General features: G+C 40.4%; 1 protein-coding gene across 2 annotated transcripts; it reads left to right on the plus strand.

The window, feature by feature from the left end:
* The first annotated feature begins 4,462 nt into the window (after positions 1-4,462).
* On the plus strand, positions 4,463-15,864 carry prdm1b (PR domain containing 1b, with ZNF domain). 2 transcript variants are annotated; one of them, XM_035909281.2, is made up of 7 exons: positions 4,463-4,666; positions 5,123-5,427; positions 8,835-8,954; positions 10,354-10,594; positions 12,311-13,230; positions 13,349-13,477; positions 13,965-15,864. In XM_035909281.2, exons 2-7 carry the CDS (start codon positions 5,257-5,259, stop codon positions 14,529-14,531), a joined length of 2,148 nt encoding a protein of 715 aa, XP_035765174.1. In that variant the 5' UTR covers positions 4,463-4,666; positions 5,123-5,256; the 3' UTR covers positions 14,532-15,864. The 2 variants fall into 2 exon arrangements, with proteins under 2 accessions (XP_035765174.1, XP_087690925.1); XM_087834799.1 differs by lacking the exons at positions 4,463-4,666; positions 5,123-5,427; positions 8,835-8,954 and adding an exon at positions 10,020-10,109.
* The last annotated feature ends 2,634 nt before the right edge of the window (positions 15,865-18,498 follow it).

Consider the following 18,498-nt stretch of genomic DNA (forward strand, 5'->3'; position numbering starts at 1 on the left):
CCCATGCAATTTAATTTGATTGTCTTTCCATGTTTCCAAGGAATTGAACGCACTTTCACCAGATTAAATGATGATCAAAGAAAGAAAACAGAGAAATGTGGAACGAAACACTTGCAAACACTTGTCACTAGCCTTCAGAGAGATGGAGGAAATGACAGCGTGCGCCTGCCTTTAGCATTTTTAACCCTCGTTTGATATCAATGGATACTTTGATAACACAATAACAAAGATTGCACATCAAAATGTGCTAAAACAGTTTTTGCATTTCAAATTTGTGTTGATCTCCTGACCTGTGGATTTAAGATATTAAATTTCACCCATATGTAAACCTGATTTCTTCCATAAGCCTCAGAGGGATTTTAGTCTGTTATTTGCTTATCTTCGCCACGCAAAGGCATTTCCATGGAAGATAGTGGCTCTTGAAACATAACAGGTCTGACGAGTTTGGATTTATACGGACAAAGATATCGGTTTGCTAAATATTAAATGGATGGACTTCTGTTTAAATGGGCTGTACAGTATAAGGAGATGGATGTAGCTATATGTATATATACACAAGCAACATTTTCTGTAGTCCCCTGTCAAAACAAAGCCTCATCGAAACTATTACACAGTGGTAACAATGGGACTTCCTACAACCAGAGACCTCTGTCCATTTAGCAAAACCACACAAACAAAGACGCTTCCAGGAAAACAATTGCCTGTGCATGTTAGTGATTAAAAATATAATGTAATCTTACATATTTAACGTTGAGCTAGTGGGGATAATCCTTCTGGTTAAAGGGATACGAAAACTAAGCTCTCCAGACCAAGTAAACAGCCCCCACACCCCACCCTCTATGTGTGAAGTGTGTTGTTTCTATGGCTTCTTCCCATCAGTCATCACTCTGTTATCAAGGACAACAGTTACAGGGAAACAGTAAGAATGCATTAACAGACAAGTAATCCTCTAAAGCATGGCTGTTTACTGTTTACAGCAGCTCAGGAATAAAAAACACCAAGGGAGGGAAGTACCAAAAATACCAAAAGAATAAGAAGAATTGAGGGCACCGAGAAATAAGGATACAGAGTACCTGTAAACATTATCTGTCCCTAAGATTCGAGGTGTGGCATGAACCCACTGCAGAAACTGATCTTGACTCATAGCCAAGCAGCTGATGGATTGTTTCCACTTTCATTCTAAGTAAAAAGAAAATGACTGAACTACAACTGATAGCGCCAAACACTGTTGAGCTCGTTGATCCACTAAGTTGGTGGCACACCATGTGAGTCAAAGTTTCTCTTGATGTCTCTTGATGACACATTGAGGCAGATAAGGCAGTCCAATCTGACACTGAGTTTTCTTTCCTCTGTACAAGTAGTAAAGCCGTACAAGGAATCGATGCATTAGACAAGTCAGTTAAAAGTCACTAAAGCATTCCCCTTTTACACAAACTCTAAATAAAAGATGCTTTGTGACAAATCAGGACTGATATTGCTCTTCGTTTTGTTAAAGCTGCGCTATTGCGTAACACTTGCCACGCCTTCTACTCCGTCTCCAAAGAAGTTCGTAATGATTCCATGAAATGAAATTGCTTTGGCAGTAAGTTAGCAAGTACGGCCACCACTATAACAACAAATGTTTTTGGCAGTTTGCTGGTCTGAAGCATTCACGCGTATGTTAACACAATGCCACAATCTTTTTACAAGTGGAAATACAAGCAAATTCACCCCAAGGTTAGATTGTATCATCATCAAAGAAATTTCAGACTTTGGAGGCCTCCGTTTACTGTCAAACTCCTCTGCATACCAAAGTATACTCTCTTCAGAGGACTCTATGGCAATTTACAATAACCATTTTTAAGCCCTTTTATTGCAATGGAACAAAACTATTAATCTATATGTTGTAGAAACAAAGGCCTTGACAAAATATCACTTACATAGAATACCTGGCAGAGTTTCCATGATCTGCTAGATTTCACACAAGACTTTTTTTGTCAATGAAATCAAGCGTATGTATCAGTTTGGAAAATGAAGAATCAGTCTCGATCTTGGCAAAATAAATTTTTTTGCCTAAATATTATTTATTTTGTTATTATGTGCAAAAAGGACTTGGAGCACCTCATATGGTTGTTTTTGGTGTGCGTATGTTTAACTAATGTGTGTGCGTTTTTTAATGTGTATATAATATAAAACAAGTTGTTCATGTAAAAAAGGATTTTAAACATTTTCATAATTTTCATGGTCTTGTAGTCTGTTTAAAACCGTGTGAAACTTTGAAGTAGGTAAACGTACGCTTGAGTAATACATGCTAGTAATACATAATCCGTGGTGAGAGGAGCTGGGCCGATAAACGTTGCAGGAAAATATGTATTGGTGAGTAAATGTTTGGTTTCTTTTAGTAAAAGTGGGAGAACAGATACGTCACCATAAACTGTCCGAGCAGGTGGCTGCTTTCTCTGCAGCGTTATAAACACTAGAGCGCTGCAGAATTAGACCGTTACATTGCAACAGGTGTCCACCGAGACCAGACTATTACAAAACACCCAGGTGCCACTTATCATGTTTCAGGTCGCATCATTTGGTCTGATTGTCTCCGTCCAAGGCAGCTTGAATAAAGCTGACCTCGGGTTTTTCTTCCACTTATCCTTTTGGTCTTGTCTGGTTCTCTCTCTACCTCCCTCTTCATGCTATAGGCCCAGTTCCTTCTGACCCTCAAGTGAGGTTTCCCTCACTGGAAAAAGTACATCTAAATCTTCTGATGTCCTGGATGCAATGTGTGTCCATGAGTGTGATGAGTCGGCTGGCCTGCTATTATGGAGTGCCGGGTCTTTAGCCTTTGAGCCCTGAGCCTGAGCCCAGACTGTCTGCAAATTAGAGAAATTAGCCCAGCATAGGCGCGGGCCAGTGAAAGAGCCTAAATCCTTATCTCCCCTCCCTTCTTCCTCTTTGCCACACACACTTACAGACACGGTCTACCACCACTAACCCCCACGCCACACTGGGCAGTCAAGCTGCACTCCTGGAATAGCAGTCTTGCCATATGGCAGCCAATTTACTATTTCACCGGCCAAGTTAAGAAAGAAAAAGGGGAGAGGAGGGGGGAATGGTCAACACAAACGTAGGCTCTATGGTTTAAAAGATATATATACAGCTGCATATGAAACTTTATCTTTCAGTTTTTAATGTATTTATTCATTTTTAAATTGATACCATTGAAAATTAATCTGTACATAGACATTATCCTGTTCGTGATATGTTTGTGCAATTTGCTACTCATTGTCATCTTAACGAATGTTCTTTTATATTTACTTTATTATACTTTTAAAGTTATTTTTTCAGGTTTTCTTTAGTGTTTTGGGGAGCGGGTTGCCCAAAAAAAATAAATCAGAAACTTTTTCGGCACCAGGGATCTCCTGAATTGAGTCCGGTTTTGTCGTTGTCATTGTCAACATTTAGTTTAGTGGACATTATATCATATTTGGTACATACTGTAATGACAATAATAAACCTGTGTCAATAAATTAGTAACTTTTTCATGGTTTTATGCTTCATGAATTTCAAAAAAAGTGTCACAGAAAATTTTCCATTTGTGATATAACTGACAAAATCCCATGCAGACATATGGGTTCTATGAAATTGGTATTATGAAATCTAAGTAGGCCATATGTCCACTTGAAGAAGAGTCACCTAATCTTTACTCTCCATAGAAACTGTTTTATCTCCTCTCTCCTGTCCTGTCCTGCATATGCAGACAGAACTCTGGGTCAAGGTGACTTGAGCTGGAGTTTTGTGTCACACAAACTAGACCACTGTGCGTCTGAAAGTAAAGAGAACGCTCGCCAGACAGGTGTCTAAGTCTCTTTCCTGTAAGCTCGGTTGACCTGCCCTATATCTGTATGTGTGAATGAACAAATAGCGCCTAAAGCCACAACTATTTTCTGCAACTCGGTATTTGAAAAAGACAGGAAGTAGTGATTTACCTGATATGCCATATATGAGAATTGGGTATCTGTGAAAAATTTTCCATATTTAATAAAAATCAAAACTTGGTTTCAGGTTGTGCTCTTTAACTTCTGACGTGTGTTTTTCTGCATATATGTTTGTGCGGCAGAGATCCCAATGCGGGGAGGGGGGGTCCTCAGTTGAAGATGTTCTAAAGTGGGATGTAGGTCAAGGCGATACGGTGGCAGCAGATTGCTCATTAAGTGCCAAACCAAGCAAAAGTCTACGAGTGTGTTTTTCAGTGGCAACAGGCCAGCCATCTGCTCTTCCTTTATTCATTCATTAAGATGTCTTCTTTCTGTGTGCGTGGACGTGTGTGAATGTGTGTGTATGTGTAAGCATTCATCACAACAGCCACTTGGTATCCAAGTGTGCAACGTCACTGATGTTGTTGTCCGAAACCAACAGTTGGGTGTCTGATGGCTCAGTCACGTGACCGTAGTGGCTTGTGATTGGCCGGGTTGCGGAGCTAAAAAAGCTTGGCGCAAGCCCGGCACATGAGTTTCTGGTGAGTGGCCGCAGCCGAGTGGATAACCTAAGGAACTATTTGAATCTTTGAAGAAGTAAAGAAGGACTTGAGAGGCAGGAGAGAGTCCATAGAGGAGAAGGCTGATCGGAGAAACAGTTAGGGGATGACATAGCCAAAGAAATGAGGATCCAGCCTTTGAATGAATGTGTAAAAGTAAGTCACAGCTTGTTCTTTTTTACTTGATGGGGGGTGTTTCCTGTAAGAATAATGTTTGAAGATGGATGCGAATAAGAGTAAGCATAAGATGTCAGGCTGACCTGTTGGCTGGTTAAATGAAAAGGGGATTGTTGAGATGTTGGCCAGGAACAGTATCAATGAATGTGGTTCTTCGTGAATGGAAGTAGCTGACTGAATCATGAATGACTAACAACTGAGTCTCAGAAAACTATGGTGGTCTCAGATGTGGTTTTGGATACCTGAACATCTAATTACATTCCTGCATAACTGAGAAGTGAAAAGGCCTCATTTAAAACAGCAGGTTACACAAATTGATTTCACATAATAAGATGTGTTTTGCTTAAATTTTTTTTTTTTTTGGGGGGGGGGGAATTAAAAGTTCTGCTTCTAAAGCACTAAAAGCTTGTTCTCTATCCACATTTCTCTTTCCAGATCTTGAGCTTTAACCACTGTACCTAAGGCAAGTTAGCTTCCCCAGCTAAACCAAAGTACTCCCATACCAAAGCAACTTCAACCAAACTTAAAGCTTGAATCTATCAAGTGTAGTATACTGTATATCGTCGGAAATGACACTGGATAGCACACCTGGAGACATGAGCGGGTGGAAGGAAGTGGACTTCGCTCTCAACTGCACCTACATTGTGCCAGACCAGGTGGCAGACCCCAGCTTCAACTTGCCCAAAGCCATGACCTCCATCCCTCGCAACCTCACCTTTGAATATAGCACAGACAACGAGGTAAGACTGAATTCCCTTTGAGGTTTTTACCCATTGGATTATAGAGCGGCTAATTATGAAACATCTTTTAAAATGCAATACAATGCAACCAGAACGCCATGTATATATAAACAAACCAGCCCCCTCATGCAATGCATGAAATAGCATGTTATAAAAATCTAACAATTTACTATAACTTTGCCCTCAAGCAATTCACTGTCTTTGATGTTGTTACCAGTTTTCAGATTAAAGCTTTAGTGTCTACGCTCAATATTATTATTTATGTGTTACATAACATTCTGTCAGGCCATCTGCAGCGGGTTACTTGGAACAATAGCTCTGCTGACTAATGCATTCTTGATGTATGGGGTAGACTGCACGGTGTGGTGTGAGCGTGTGTTTTGTGTCTGTGTGTGTTTGTGTAAGTGAGAGAGTGTGTCTCAATAGACAGGCCACTGGCAGCTTGAGGTCAAGGTCTTCTGACCACCTTCACTTACTTCTGTTTTGCACATGTCTCGCATTTCAAATAATGCACACCGCCACTCGTTTTCTCAGGTCACAAACACATTTGTGCACAGACTTGGAGCAGAATGACAGGAATCAGCTGTTTCCAATAAATGATCTCATTCATTTATCTTTACAACTGTCATTTTTACCTCCTAATCCTCCTCCACTCAGGTGAGTCAGCCAGCGCAAACACAACTTCTGGCAACATGGCTTTGAGAGTCATTGTCGGTCAGTCAGCTGACTGTTGGCCACCGCTGAAGTAGGATCAGTCCTTTGCCTAGGCATGTCAGCTAATCTGAACAACTCTAAACCTGGCCCTCAGCGTGACTTTAAGAGGAAACTTGTTTTGTACCTGAGAAACACATCATTTTAAAAGAGAAAGCAATGTCACACTCACTTCATCTGTGCTCGCTCTTAAGGCTCAGTACTGCGATACTTGTGGTTGGTTTTGCTGTCCCCTTCCTCTTTTTTCTCCTGACATCGTTCCTCTTCTCTTGGTCTCACACTCTAATCTGTTCTTCCTCCTTCTGCAGCATTTACCGCTGCAGGATGAGAAAAGCATGAAAGCTAACATGATAAAAATCACATTGATGGCTGATTCAAACCCCCCACCCTCATTTACTGACTAAAACACAGTACCACCGTTTCATACACTCACACTATACCAAACTTGATTTTAGCAGTTTGCTTGTCAGTGCTTGTTGGCATTATTATATGTTGCATTTAGCTAACTAGAAAAACAAACATTTAACAAAAGAGAATTAAGCTTGTATGCACGCATGTGTGAATGTGCTCTGTCAACTGAAACAACGACAGCTGCGAAATGGGACATGAAAACAAGAACGAACGCACTCTTATGACTGGAAGTATGAGGGCATGTGTTTTGACTGGTTTCCCTTTCTAAAGATGTTGTCAAGTCTTTCTCCTCAATTCTCTGCCACCAAAGTTGGGAAATTAATTTCCTGTCATAGTCATGTAAGCAGCCACTCCTTCACGTGGGATGGTGTACACACTGCTATCACGAAAAATCAGTTGGAAGAGATTTTTCCTCAGGGGCGAGTGATTAATGCTAGATGAGTCAAATCAAAGTAGTCTGAAATAAAACAGTGCAATATGCCTTCAAACATGTGTAGCATATTGTTACGCACATCTACATAAGTGTCACACTTGTTTGGAGTCAGATTAGGGAGCAGTCTTAGGTCCACTATCTTCTTATTCTTATGAGTTCCTCACATGTTTTCAGGACCTTTTTTTCAACACCTCAGTTATATAAAGCATGCCAGGAAAGGCGGAGTAAGGTGAAGGGGGCACGTGGCAGATGGGGCATTAGCAATGAGTGCCAGTAAGGACGGGGTGGGGGGGGGTGGCACTGAAGGAGATGGGGAGAAGCGGGTGTTCTGGGGGGAAGGGGCAGTGGGGATTTAGGTTAAAACCAGATGATTAACTTTCGTTGGGGACAGGCAGCCGGCCAGGCATCAGGCTTCACACAAGCTATTTCAATAGAATTCAGAAAAGACAAGGGATTGGAGGAAGGCAGAAGAAAAGGAGGGTCCTCGTGCGGGTGATAGCGTGGCTCCACTTAAGAACGCTCTCCCTCCTTTCTCCCGTTCTTCAACACCCTGCCCTCCCTTCCCCTGCCTATCAACCGAGTTGAACGGAGCGGTTAAGCAGCGGCGGCAGTCCAGAAGCCGCAGCAATTTGTTAGTCACGCAACAGCAGTGAAGTACAATGTCCCTGTCAGACTTGTTCATCACATCCTGGAATCACTTCACTCGCCTCAATGGCTGTTTGACACACACGCGCACCAACATGGTCCTGCTGCTCCCACTGACCTGTTGTTTTTCTAATTAACTGCTTAAGCATGATTTGCATGATGAATCGCCACAAATGCCCAGGTGCTTGTTGCATTTTTTTTGTCTGTTATGTGTTGACCTTCATATGGAAGTCCATGAAAATCCTCGAGGGCCAGCTTGAATCAGAATTTCTTGATGGCAGGAAGACAGTTTGTGTTTATGTAAGGTTGAGGATGGGGGTGGCGGTGGCGGTGGAGGCTAAAAGTTTCAGTTAGGGGTCGTTGGTTTGTTAAGAACTGAACATGAAAGTTGCCTGTTCTGCAGATACGGCTTCTTGATAGTGTGTGTGTTTTGTAAGTCTTACTCTTGTATTAAGTATAAATAACAAATCAGATCACACTGTGCCATATCCAGTAAGGCTTCGCAATAGATTTTTTAAACTCAATTTTAAAAAGCAAAAAACAAATAAACGCTATAAAGGTGCTTCAATAGACTAAAAATGACTCAGTTACAGACCATTACTGCAGAACACTACAGGCTCTTCTTGGAACTTACTGTACATTATGTGTATGACGTACGTATTCGGGAGATGCTAAGACTTGAAACTCCTATAAGGAGTCAGAAGCCTGACTCATTTCCACATATATGGACCATTTCGCAACCATGGATAACAGGATGAAGGGTTTTAAAGAGTGAGCAAAATGTGTCTTCCATCTTTGTTTGCTGTTGACATTTTGTTGACTTAAAACTATAAAAGTATTAGTATTATTGTATTAGTAGTGGTTAACAAGACATCTGTATTTCTGTCTTTTCTCTCTCTCGCTTTCTGGTGTTGGTGAGGACAGCGGGTCAGAGATCAGTAGAGTATGTCAGAAAGAGTGTAATACCCTTCATTCGTTTAACTCATTAGAGTTGAAAGTGGGTCACCTTGTGGCTTCAGGAGCTGTCTGGGTTAACGTGACAGAGTGACAACAAACGGGCAACACGGGCCAACAAGCACTAACCCTTACATGTAAACAATGAATAAACAAGTAATTAATACTGTTTCTTTATAAGTGCTTGAAAGACTTGTGTTGTAGTATGTTTGTACATGAAAAACTATAATGATTTATTTGTCCTGTTTTCCAGGTGACAGGTGTGTTCAGCAAAGAGTACATTCCACAAGGGACTCGTTTTGGCCCTTTGCAAGGAGAAATCTACACCAAAGACAATGTACCCAAGCTGGCCAACAGGAAATACTTCTGGAGGGTAAGGGAAACCACATGCTTTACAAGCTTTTTTGTACACTGACATTTAAGGATAAACCAAGCCACTGGCAAGGTACTGCTTAAGAAGGGGAAAGTTTCAAGCCTAAATGTGAAAAAACGAGACTGGGAAGAGACAAGAAATTACTATGGACAGGTCTTTGTCTGTTATTCATGAAAAAAAAAAAGAAAACAGAAAACACTGGTTGCTCAGAGGGAGAAGTTTCACATCAAGTCTTTGTCCATGCGTCAATAGGGGAAAGAAATGCGTTCACACAGATTGCACTGCTGCACAAAAGTTTTGGTCAAAATTTTAGAGGAAGTTGCGAACGCTGGTGGCACGTAACAGTGGACTGGAATGCTTATACAGTCATGAGACTCTTACCGGCACTGAAGCCCTATGCAACATGTGTCACATGCACAAAGGACTATTTTTCATAATCCACATGCACATATTCACAGAATCCTTACCTTTCCACTCGTTTTAAGTTAGATTCTTCAGATTTGCTTTCACAAAGTAATCCTGACTCAGCTTGTGTCACTCAGGAAATTTTGCATTGTGCTGAGTCAATTCCCATAAGGAGTTTTTACTGCCATCCTACGTATTTTCCTTCCGGCTTCACTTCCTGTAAACCTGTAAGGGGTGTTCCTTAACCACAAGAGTGAAAGTCGCCGTTCCACGGAAGTGATTATGTTATCGGGCGCATGACACAGGTGCATGACATGTGCAGACGTGCTGCCAAAGGCATGCCTCGCGTTTGGCTGGCTGCCAGCACTTTTACATTTCGCTTGCTTGTTTATTATCACAGAGCAGCAGATGTGTCATCTGCTTTACTTTTGAATTATGGGATCGTAATTAACTTTACAACGGGAATTTATCCGACAAATGTAATTAACTGAAACCACCACCAAAAGAAGACTTGATAGAGGTGGCAAGGCAAGAGAGAGAGAGGGAGAGAGACACACACACACAGAGAGAGAGAGAGAGAGAGAGAGAGAGACCCCGCCCACTATGTCTCAAAAGCAGTACATGCACTCAGCACTCAACACATTCAAGACTGTAGCTGTCAGCACACACAGTGGAGCACGAACAAAAGGAGCAAAATACTATCACTGATAACTGAAGAGGATACAGGATATTTAATTGCCCATGGCAGAGGTGACTATTTTTACTTTAAGTTTTAATTGTACTTGAGTTTTTTGATATATTTTTCATTGATTTTTTTTTTTTTTTACTATTTAAGCAATATTCCAGTACTGTCCCAATTGATGACCACTAGAGTGGTAATCTATATATTTATATATATATATGTATATGTATATATGTTTATATATATATCAATCACACTTGTCGCATATGTAAACATGTGATTTTACCTTGTCTTCTTCTTCATCTTGTACAGATTTATAGCGGTGGACAGCTCCAACACTTCATTGATGGCTACGATGTCCACAGGAGCAATTGGATGCGCTACGTCAACCCTGCCCGCTCTCTTGCCGAACAGAACCTGGTGGCATGCCAGAACGGACGGGACGTTTACTTCTACACCATCCGCCCTGTGGAGCCCAAACAGGAACTGCTGGTCTGGTACAGTCAGGAGTTCGCCCAGAGGCTCTGCGGCCAGCAAGACGATATCAAACAGAGTGAGTGCAGCAGGAGTGTAAAATCTTTCTACACGGGACACTGATAGTTTTCCTTTGTAGAACTTACAGTGGACAAGCTTAACTAATATGCTGAACCACCGGAAGCAAACCGCACTGTCCCTTATTACTTCCTGAGATGTACGTTGTTGAAAGTATAGTATAGTGGCTGATTTGTGTTTTGATTTGGCCTTTACTTTAAAAACTTTTTAGCGGGCCTATGTTTCATATAAAGAAGTGAAAGGAAGTTGATTACCAGCTGTAGCGGTGAGGCAGGACAATAACTTGAAAACGACTTTTGTATATTTAGGTACAATATCCAATAAAGTGACAGATTTAGATCAGTGCAATGAGTAAACAAGTGTCACGAAGACTGTGCGATAACTCTTATTGGTGAAATTCTTTCAATTTAAAGTGAATGAAGACATGTTATTCCATTCCTTTAAAAAAAGGCCTGATGTTATCTCTTTTACCAACAAACAAGTTTGCTGATTTGATTCTTTTTCTTTCTGTTTGACTTATACAATAGTGAGCTGAATTTTAAAAAGACCATGGGGAATGTACGAGCCACACGCAGACGAGCACATCTCCGCGTTTTGTGAGATGTTTGTTATTCACTGTAGGATTGAAGGAAAGCAAGAGTAATCTCAGGTGTATAATGGCTGGTCAAAGTACCTTAGTGAGTCACCGGTTTTCAGCTATTAGTAGAACATCAGGTCTTTCCCTCATCACCATAACAGATGAGGGTAAGTCGGGTGATTCATTCCAACTGGATACACAAACCTTGTCGCCGTTCGTCTTGGTGACTAATGCTAAGGCAAGGCAAGGTATTATTCCCTTATTTTATCATCTTCGGTATCTTGAAAGCATTTACCTTCCTTTTAGTCACAGGCCAGGACTGTTAAATGTTGCGTGACTTGATTAAACGTATGCAATCAAGTTTGACAGCTAGTTTTCTGGAACTGGTTGCCTATGCTTTCTGGCATCAATGAAATGCATAGAATGCTAAAAATTTCTCAAGGACATTTTAATCAGCTTGTTTTTAAAGTACAATACAAGCTGATCTATAAAGCTTGTGTCTCTATAAGCTGATGCCTTCTAATTTGCGTTTTATTGACGTAAAACACTATAAACACTTTGGCAAATTGTTGATAATAAAGTTATGCAAAAGGAGCCGTATGAGTCACTCATACTTTAAATATAACTCACATAGTGAAATCTTGCAGTAGCTGAGAAGGGCTAATTTTGACAAATAACATGCGTGGAAATGCCATCTCAAAACAAAGAAAGCAAAGGAAAAAAGGAAGAGACGATTCTTTCTTTTTGTGTGCGGTTTGTACGGTAAGACAGCTGCTGTATAACCAGAAAAGGTTTTACAAACGAAACTCACAGTCTTGCTGCCCATACATGACACATACAGACTCCCCCTCACTTTACCACCTACTCTTTCTCCCACACCAAAAGAACTTCAGTGATTGCCGAACAGAAACCTGTCATCTATGATTTACACATCATGTCAAAACCGAAACTACTATCATTTACCATATGAAGAAGCACCTTCTGTGGGTGGATGTCCCATAATGCCTGTAAAACATGTCTGACTTACACAACGAGCATTATATTAAACTGACCGCCTACTTTTTTGCCCTATGTTTGATGTGGTGATTTCATCACACACTGTTAAAAAGCTAAATGCTTGTATTTATTTTTCTGTGACAGAATACACGAGTAACAATGAAGACCAAGAGCATGAGTATGTGAAACAGCACTTACCTCAGCAGACGTGGCTTAAAGAAACAGCAAAGGAAGGGGTAAAAGAAGGGAAGGACAGTGACGCAGAAGAAAAGATCGATGTGGAGATGTTGGAGAGAGACACTCCACCTGACACACCTGATGACCAGATAATTGACTTCAGCAAAAAAGATGAGAAGGACGATAAGGATCCAGAAGGAAGGGGCATCATTCCTTCCCCTCAGCTGGAGCACAGAGAGCCCAGTCTGGGTCTAAATCATCCTTACTTGCCAGATCACTACTCTACATTCCCAGCTCCACACAGGAATTTTCCTCTTCACCTCCACGGGCTCTATGGGCACAGAGAAGGCCTGGTGTCATCTTACCCCCCATTGCAGTCCAGACCTCTCCAGCCTTCTTATCAATTCCTTCCTCCCTACAACCCACATTATCCTCGCCTCCTGCTCCCCCCATACTCTCCTCCCTTTCATGGGATGCTGTCATCGAGAGGCTCGCTCCAATACAGCGGCTACCTCGGCGCTGACGGACTCCCGTATCCCCCTATCGGCGCACCTAATCTTCTTCCAGTGTCTCTCTCCTACACCCCATCTCCACAAGGAGGTCTGAAAGAGCTAACACCAAATATTTCCCCACCGAGAGGAGCCCCAGCCACTCCAGAGCTCTCCCCTCCCGCCAAGCCCAACAGCCACTATCAGTCTCCTGAGCAGTCCCCCTCTGGCTGTGAGGAGGCTATGAACCTAAGCCTGGCTACAACCAAAAGCAGCACTGCACCACGCAATGGGCCTGGTCACAAATCCCTGCCCTATCCACTGAAGAAGCAGAATGGAAAGATCAAGTACGAATGTAATATCTGCTCAAAGACCTTCGGACAGCTGTCAAACCTCAAGGTAACAACATTAACTTCATTTTAATAACTTCCTATTTTTTTAAGCTAAACTTTACACTTATTACTGTTGTTCCTCAATACTCATGACTCTTTGTATAATTTCTATAATTTGTCTCTAGGTTCACCTCCGAGTGCACAGTGGCGAGAGACCATTCCAGTGTAACCTATGTAAAAAGAGTTTCACTCAGCTTGCCCACCTACAGAAACATCACCTGGTCCACACGGGAGAGAAACCACATGAATGTCAGGTATGTTGGTAATCCTAACCTTTGTGTGTTTTTTTTATCTTCCTTTTTACGTGCTTCATATGCAAGCTCTTTACTCAGAAAGTAATGTAACTGTTTATTGTTTAAACCTGACTCCTCACTTAAGAAATGTTGATGTAAAACCGAGAGTATGAGAGACACAGAGAAACTCAGTGTGTACACAAAACAGGTAACCGCTTTCTGACTCACATACCTTTCTGGTAATGCAGCGTCTATTTGATTTTCGCCGAGCCACAACCCAGTTTGTCATGTGACAGCATCTTTATGCTTTTGTTTGCTTATGTAACACCGTGGGTGTGAAGTTTGTTGGATGGAGCTAGTTTTACCCAGAGAACTGGAATAACATGATCGATCCTGATACCATAATATGACATCATTTATCAAAGTTGAACCTAAGGTGGTTCACTTTAGAATCAGTCATGCGTACGTTACTCACAGAAGTGCTGACCTTTCACACCATGTGTTTCAGGTGTGCCACAAGCGCTTCAGCAGCACCAGCAACTTGAAGACGCATCTACGACTACACTCTGGGGAAAAGCCTTACCAGTGCAAGCTGTGCAACACCAAGTTCACGCAGTACATCCACCTCAAGCTGCACCGCCGTCTCCACAGCAGCCGCGACCGTCCCTACCGCTGCCAGCTCTGCGCCCAGGCCTTTTTCCACCATTTCTCTCTCTGCATCCACCAGCGCAGCACCTGCCCAGCTAACTCCAGCACGCCTGCCAATGTGCACATGAAAGAGATGGTGGAGCGGTTTGATGCCAGCCAAGAGGCAGACGCGCTCACAGAAGCAGCATCAGCTTCTCAGGTTGGGGAAGCCGTCGAGCACTGGCTGGCTCGTACCTTAGAAGGCGAAGGAAAAGAAGACCAGAAGGAGGCCACCATGCTGCTAAAAGCTCTGACTGCAGCTATTAATGCACCACTGACACCCATGACCCAATCGGCACCACACCACAACCCCCCTCTCGCCTACCAGGAGAGGGCCAGCGTCGTTCATCTCCACAAACGGCCATCTGTGAAAACAGAAGGACAGTGAGAAGGACTATAAAGTTGAACATACAGCATATAATCTACCAAGAATATGAGTGTCACCAAATGAAATCTCCTATTGTGCCATACGAGGCATAACAAGGAATATTAACTTAACCAATCCAATGAGCACAACACCAAAAGTAGAGCATTCCAAAGACTGGGTGATAGTATTCAGTGATTGTACTTTCTCCCAAACCTCAGTTAAAAAAGATAAACATGGGAGGTGTTGTTAAGCTGTGAAGTATTTAAAAACCCTTTTACTCAGGTAGACGATTGTTTTTTTTGTGCTTTAACTTATTCCTTTTTTTAAATGCCATCAGCGTTATTTATTTAGTTGTTTCTTAGTTTGTTTTTTTCTAGTAGTATTATTTTTGTGTGTTTGCGTCTGTGTGTTGACGTTTCCAAAGAGATTTTGAGCTCTTGGTAAGACCGCAAATGGACTCAGGAACAAGAACGTGGCACGAACCTGTGGATGAGCCTTCACTTGTTATATTGTACTGTGCGTAATTTTACTTTGTCAATCAAAGGCAGGACGCAGTGATAGCACAAACCAGCTCCTAATATTGTCTGCGATTGTCTTATTTATTTATGATAAAGGGAAACTTGATGTGTCCTGACACTGCTGGGAATAAGCATTTGCCAAAATTACAATCAAAAAACATGACTATGTAGCAATGTTTTCACATGGTTATTTAACTCATTCTTACATTCTAAAGAGATTCAGTCAAAGCATTATTCACCTTTTCGATGATTACTTGCCAACTTGGATGTCAAAGACACGCCGTCCTGATCAAACCATAATGTAGCCAAAAGAAACAAAAGACAAGATTCAGTGTAAACAGTTATTTAAACAGGTTCCTCTGGAAACAAAGAGGTTTCATCTTTCTTACAGTTTTTTGTTGGATTCAAACGTTTTACATGTCTCTTACACAAAAGTTTCACTCCAGATGTTACTGCAAAGAAAAAGAAAAAGAAAAAGAGCTTCATCCAAATCTTAACTGAAACATCGGTACCTCATTCAGCAATACAAAAAACAAAAAAACAAAAAAACTATGTGCAAACAAAGGGGCACAATTTTCCAGCTTTTTAATACTTTTGTATTGTGGCACTGTAATAATAAAGCAGCAATATCTGTATACTTTTGCCTAAAGGTAACTAGGAACCATTCTTTAAAACTTTTACTATTGAGTAATATACTTTTCTTTGTTTTTAGTGCTTTAACTGTACAGTATGTTTGTTTATGTAGTTTATTTTTGCAAACAAGTTATGATATGTTAAGAATTTATATGTGAGAGACTATTTTGATGATACTTTTATATTTACATGATGTAGCACATTAAAGCTATTGTTTCTATACATCTCGTGTTTTCAAGTGCATTCATGCTAGGATAGCAAATTTGTGTGTGACTGCTTTTGAAATCCAGTGATCGATTGGGCTTTCTATGATAACACATCAATACACACAATGCAATTGCCAGATTTGACAAACACCAAAAAGGTCACATGAAATTGGTCAAAATATAACTTTAGACAATGAGACAACTATAAACAGGAGTGCTGCCAAATTTCAGACAGGTATTTATTTAGTTTTTAACGTCTGAGTCATGTAGCTGCAGGGCAAATTTGCTCGCGCTTGTGTATTTGCACTGTTTTCTTAGTACGCTGTGCCTCAACGCTCTTGGCCAGTGATCTAGAAATACAAATGCATTCTTCTCTCTTCAAGTTAATCTGATAAGAATGGAATCCATTTAATCAAAATAATTTAAAAAACTGAGATCGTTGTCTAGTTTTGGAACAGTGTTATCTGTTTGGAGACATTTAAACCTGTTTTACAGGATTGTTTTTACTCAAAAGTGACTTCCATTCACTGTGTCTTACTGAAAATTCACTTCGCACAGGCCCAGAAGTCTAAAAAGTTTTTTGTGGGAATGTATTTTAACGTTTAAATTCCTAAATTGTGTACACCCATATTCACTCGCTAGTAATCTGATTTAGCACAGGTTTTCTATCAGGTGACTTTCCTGATGCAACTGGCCCCTTTATCCAGGCTTTGAATGAGCATTAATGTTAAAAAAAGAGCAATAAATAAAGATGAACAGGTATAAAATCATGCCCTACTGACCAATCTGTTCTCTTGAAAACAGTATCGCCATTACTGAATGATCCCTGAGACCTCTGTGCACAGCTAGTATAGGGGTATACATTTTTATTAAGATCTACCATACCCTACCACCTTTATTTATAAAAAATAAATAAAACTAGGATTCACAAAGTGCTGTAGATATACAAATAGCATAAACAGAATATAAAATCAAACCATGTTAAAAATAGAGAATTAGAATAAATATAGATCCTTGTGCAAATTTATTTCTTTTTTTGCTGGTTGCAAACAATTTTACAATTAAAATGTTCTATGTAAATAAATATATAATCCTAAAACAAAACACCTATTTGTATTAAATTTTCACGTTGAGTAAGCTTACACTGGAATTCTGTTTACTCTTCACTGTCTCTCGGATAATCAAGCACAGCTGGGCTCCAAATGAAAGAATAAAAACTAAAAATGTCTATCAAACATTAATTTAATAAAATAGTTGTAATAATGAGATTATCTTTAAGTGATACTGATAAGTCAATAAATATATAGAAACAGTTTTCCAGTCTTAGTGGACAAAATGTTTGAAGCACACAGACAGTCATATGGGCTTTTAACACTAAACAAATGGACAATGATTTTCCTCTCACACTGCTACTTTGTCTGCAGCACCTGTGTCACTTTCATTCTTTATTATGTGCTTAACCTCTAATATAGTTTTACCTTTCTTTTTAAAATCATCCAGGACACTCATCCATAATTGGTTAGATGCGATTTAATGTAAAAACCAGAGTTAGTTTAATCCTGAGTTAACTTAGGGAGCTAATAATCAGCTTTGTGCGACCCCTTATCCTAACTGCCAATGTGAGTCTAGATACCAGACAGACAACCCAGGCATGCTGACCTCTGGACTGGGCCTTTTAAATCCTTTCCTTCCTTTTTAATCTTACTATTTTTATTATGTGACTATTACCAACTTTTTTTCCTGTTAAAATAGCAATAGTATTATAGCCAAAAATATCACCCAAATAGCCAAGTGAAAATCCTGACACAACCTTTTTTGATATGCACCAGCAACTAGAAGTCATGATGATGTACAGTAGTTACCAAGTTTGTTTGTCATAGATGGTAACACAGTGCAACATCCTGCTTACTGCCATTCATTTGACGGCAGTACACTCTTTCCAAGAAAGTAAAGGAAATTAAGTCACTCAGTCACCAATGAAAAAAGTGTGCTTAGATCACAATGTTACAATATTACAAAATTGCAGAGCCTCACAACACATTCTCCTATTATGGAGTTCTTTGTTCCTGTGTTACTGTCAAGAGCTCACGGTGTTTAATGGGAAGAGGTGAGTAACACTATGAATCACAGAAGCACCACTTGTAAATGTAAGGTATGTATATTTGTGCTTGCTTTCACAGCTTTGTTAGGATAAAGAAAGTTGTTTTTATTGCAATTTTTGTGTTTTGATAGGATTAGGTTTAGGTAAGTCCATTTCTTTTCATTTGCAGGTTGGTTAGACTGATTCACAGAATCATGTGAAATCTTTCCAAAATGGATGTGACTCATTATCCTGATGTTCTGGTTATTTAATGTATTTTTACAAGCCCAGATTTTAAAAAACTACTAAGAAACACTGCAGGCCTTGACTTGTTATTGCCCGACTTTGCAAAAAAAGCATGGTCTAGATTTATTACACATTAAGTTGTACTAAAATAGAGTTCCAAATTAAAACCCAGTGTTTAGAACCTACTTTGGGAAGCGTCTGACATCTAAGACCACTGCTGTTTTTGCTACTGAAATTGATATTTAACTGTCGTGAATGCCCGGAATTGGCAAATGTTTTTACCCCAGTGCTGTACTTAAAAGAAC

This window comes from Neolamprologus brichardi, chromosome 22 (assembly GCF_056152115.1).
Source record: "Neolamprologus brichardi isolate AB-2024 chromosome 22, ASM5615211v1, whole genome shotgun sequence".
Classification (NCBI taxonomy): Eukaryota; Metazoa; Chordata; class Actinopteri; order Cichliformes; family Cichlidae; genus Neolamprologus; species Neolamprologus brichardi.

What these genes read in the sequence shown, in the direction of transcription:
- prdm1b (XM_035909281.2), top strand. Translation starts at nt 5,257, where the DNA reads ATGACACTGGATAGCACACCTGGAGACATGAGCGGGTGGAAGGAAGTG. An exon ending in AATATAGCACAGACAACGAG is followed by an intron (nt 5,428 to 8,834) that starts GTAAGACTGAAT and finishes CCTGTTTTCCAG; the next exon opens with GTGACAGGTGTGTTCAGCAA. An exon ending in GCAAGACGATATCAAACAGA is followed by an intron (nt 10,595 to 12,310) that starts GTGAGTGCAGCA and finishes TTTCTGTGACAG; the next exon opens with AATACACGAGTAACAATGAA.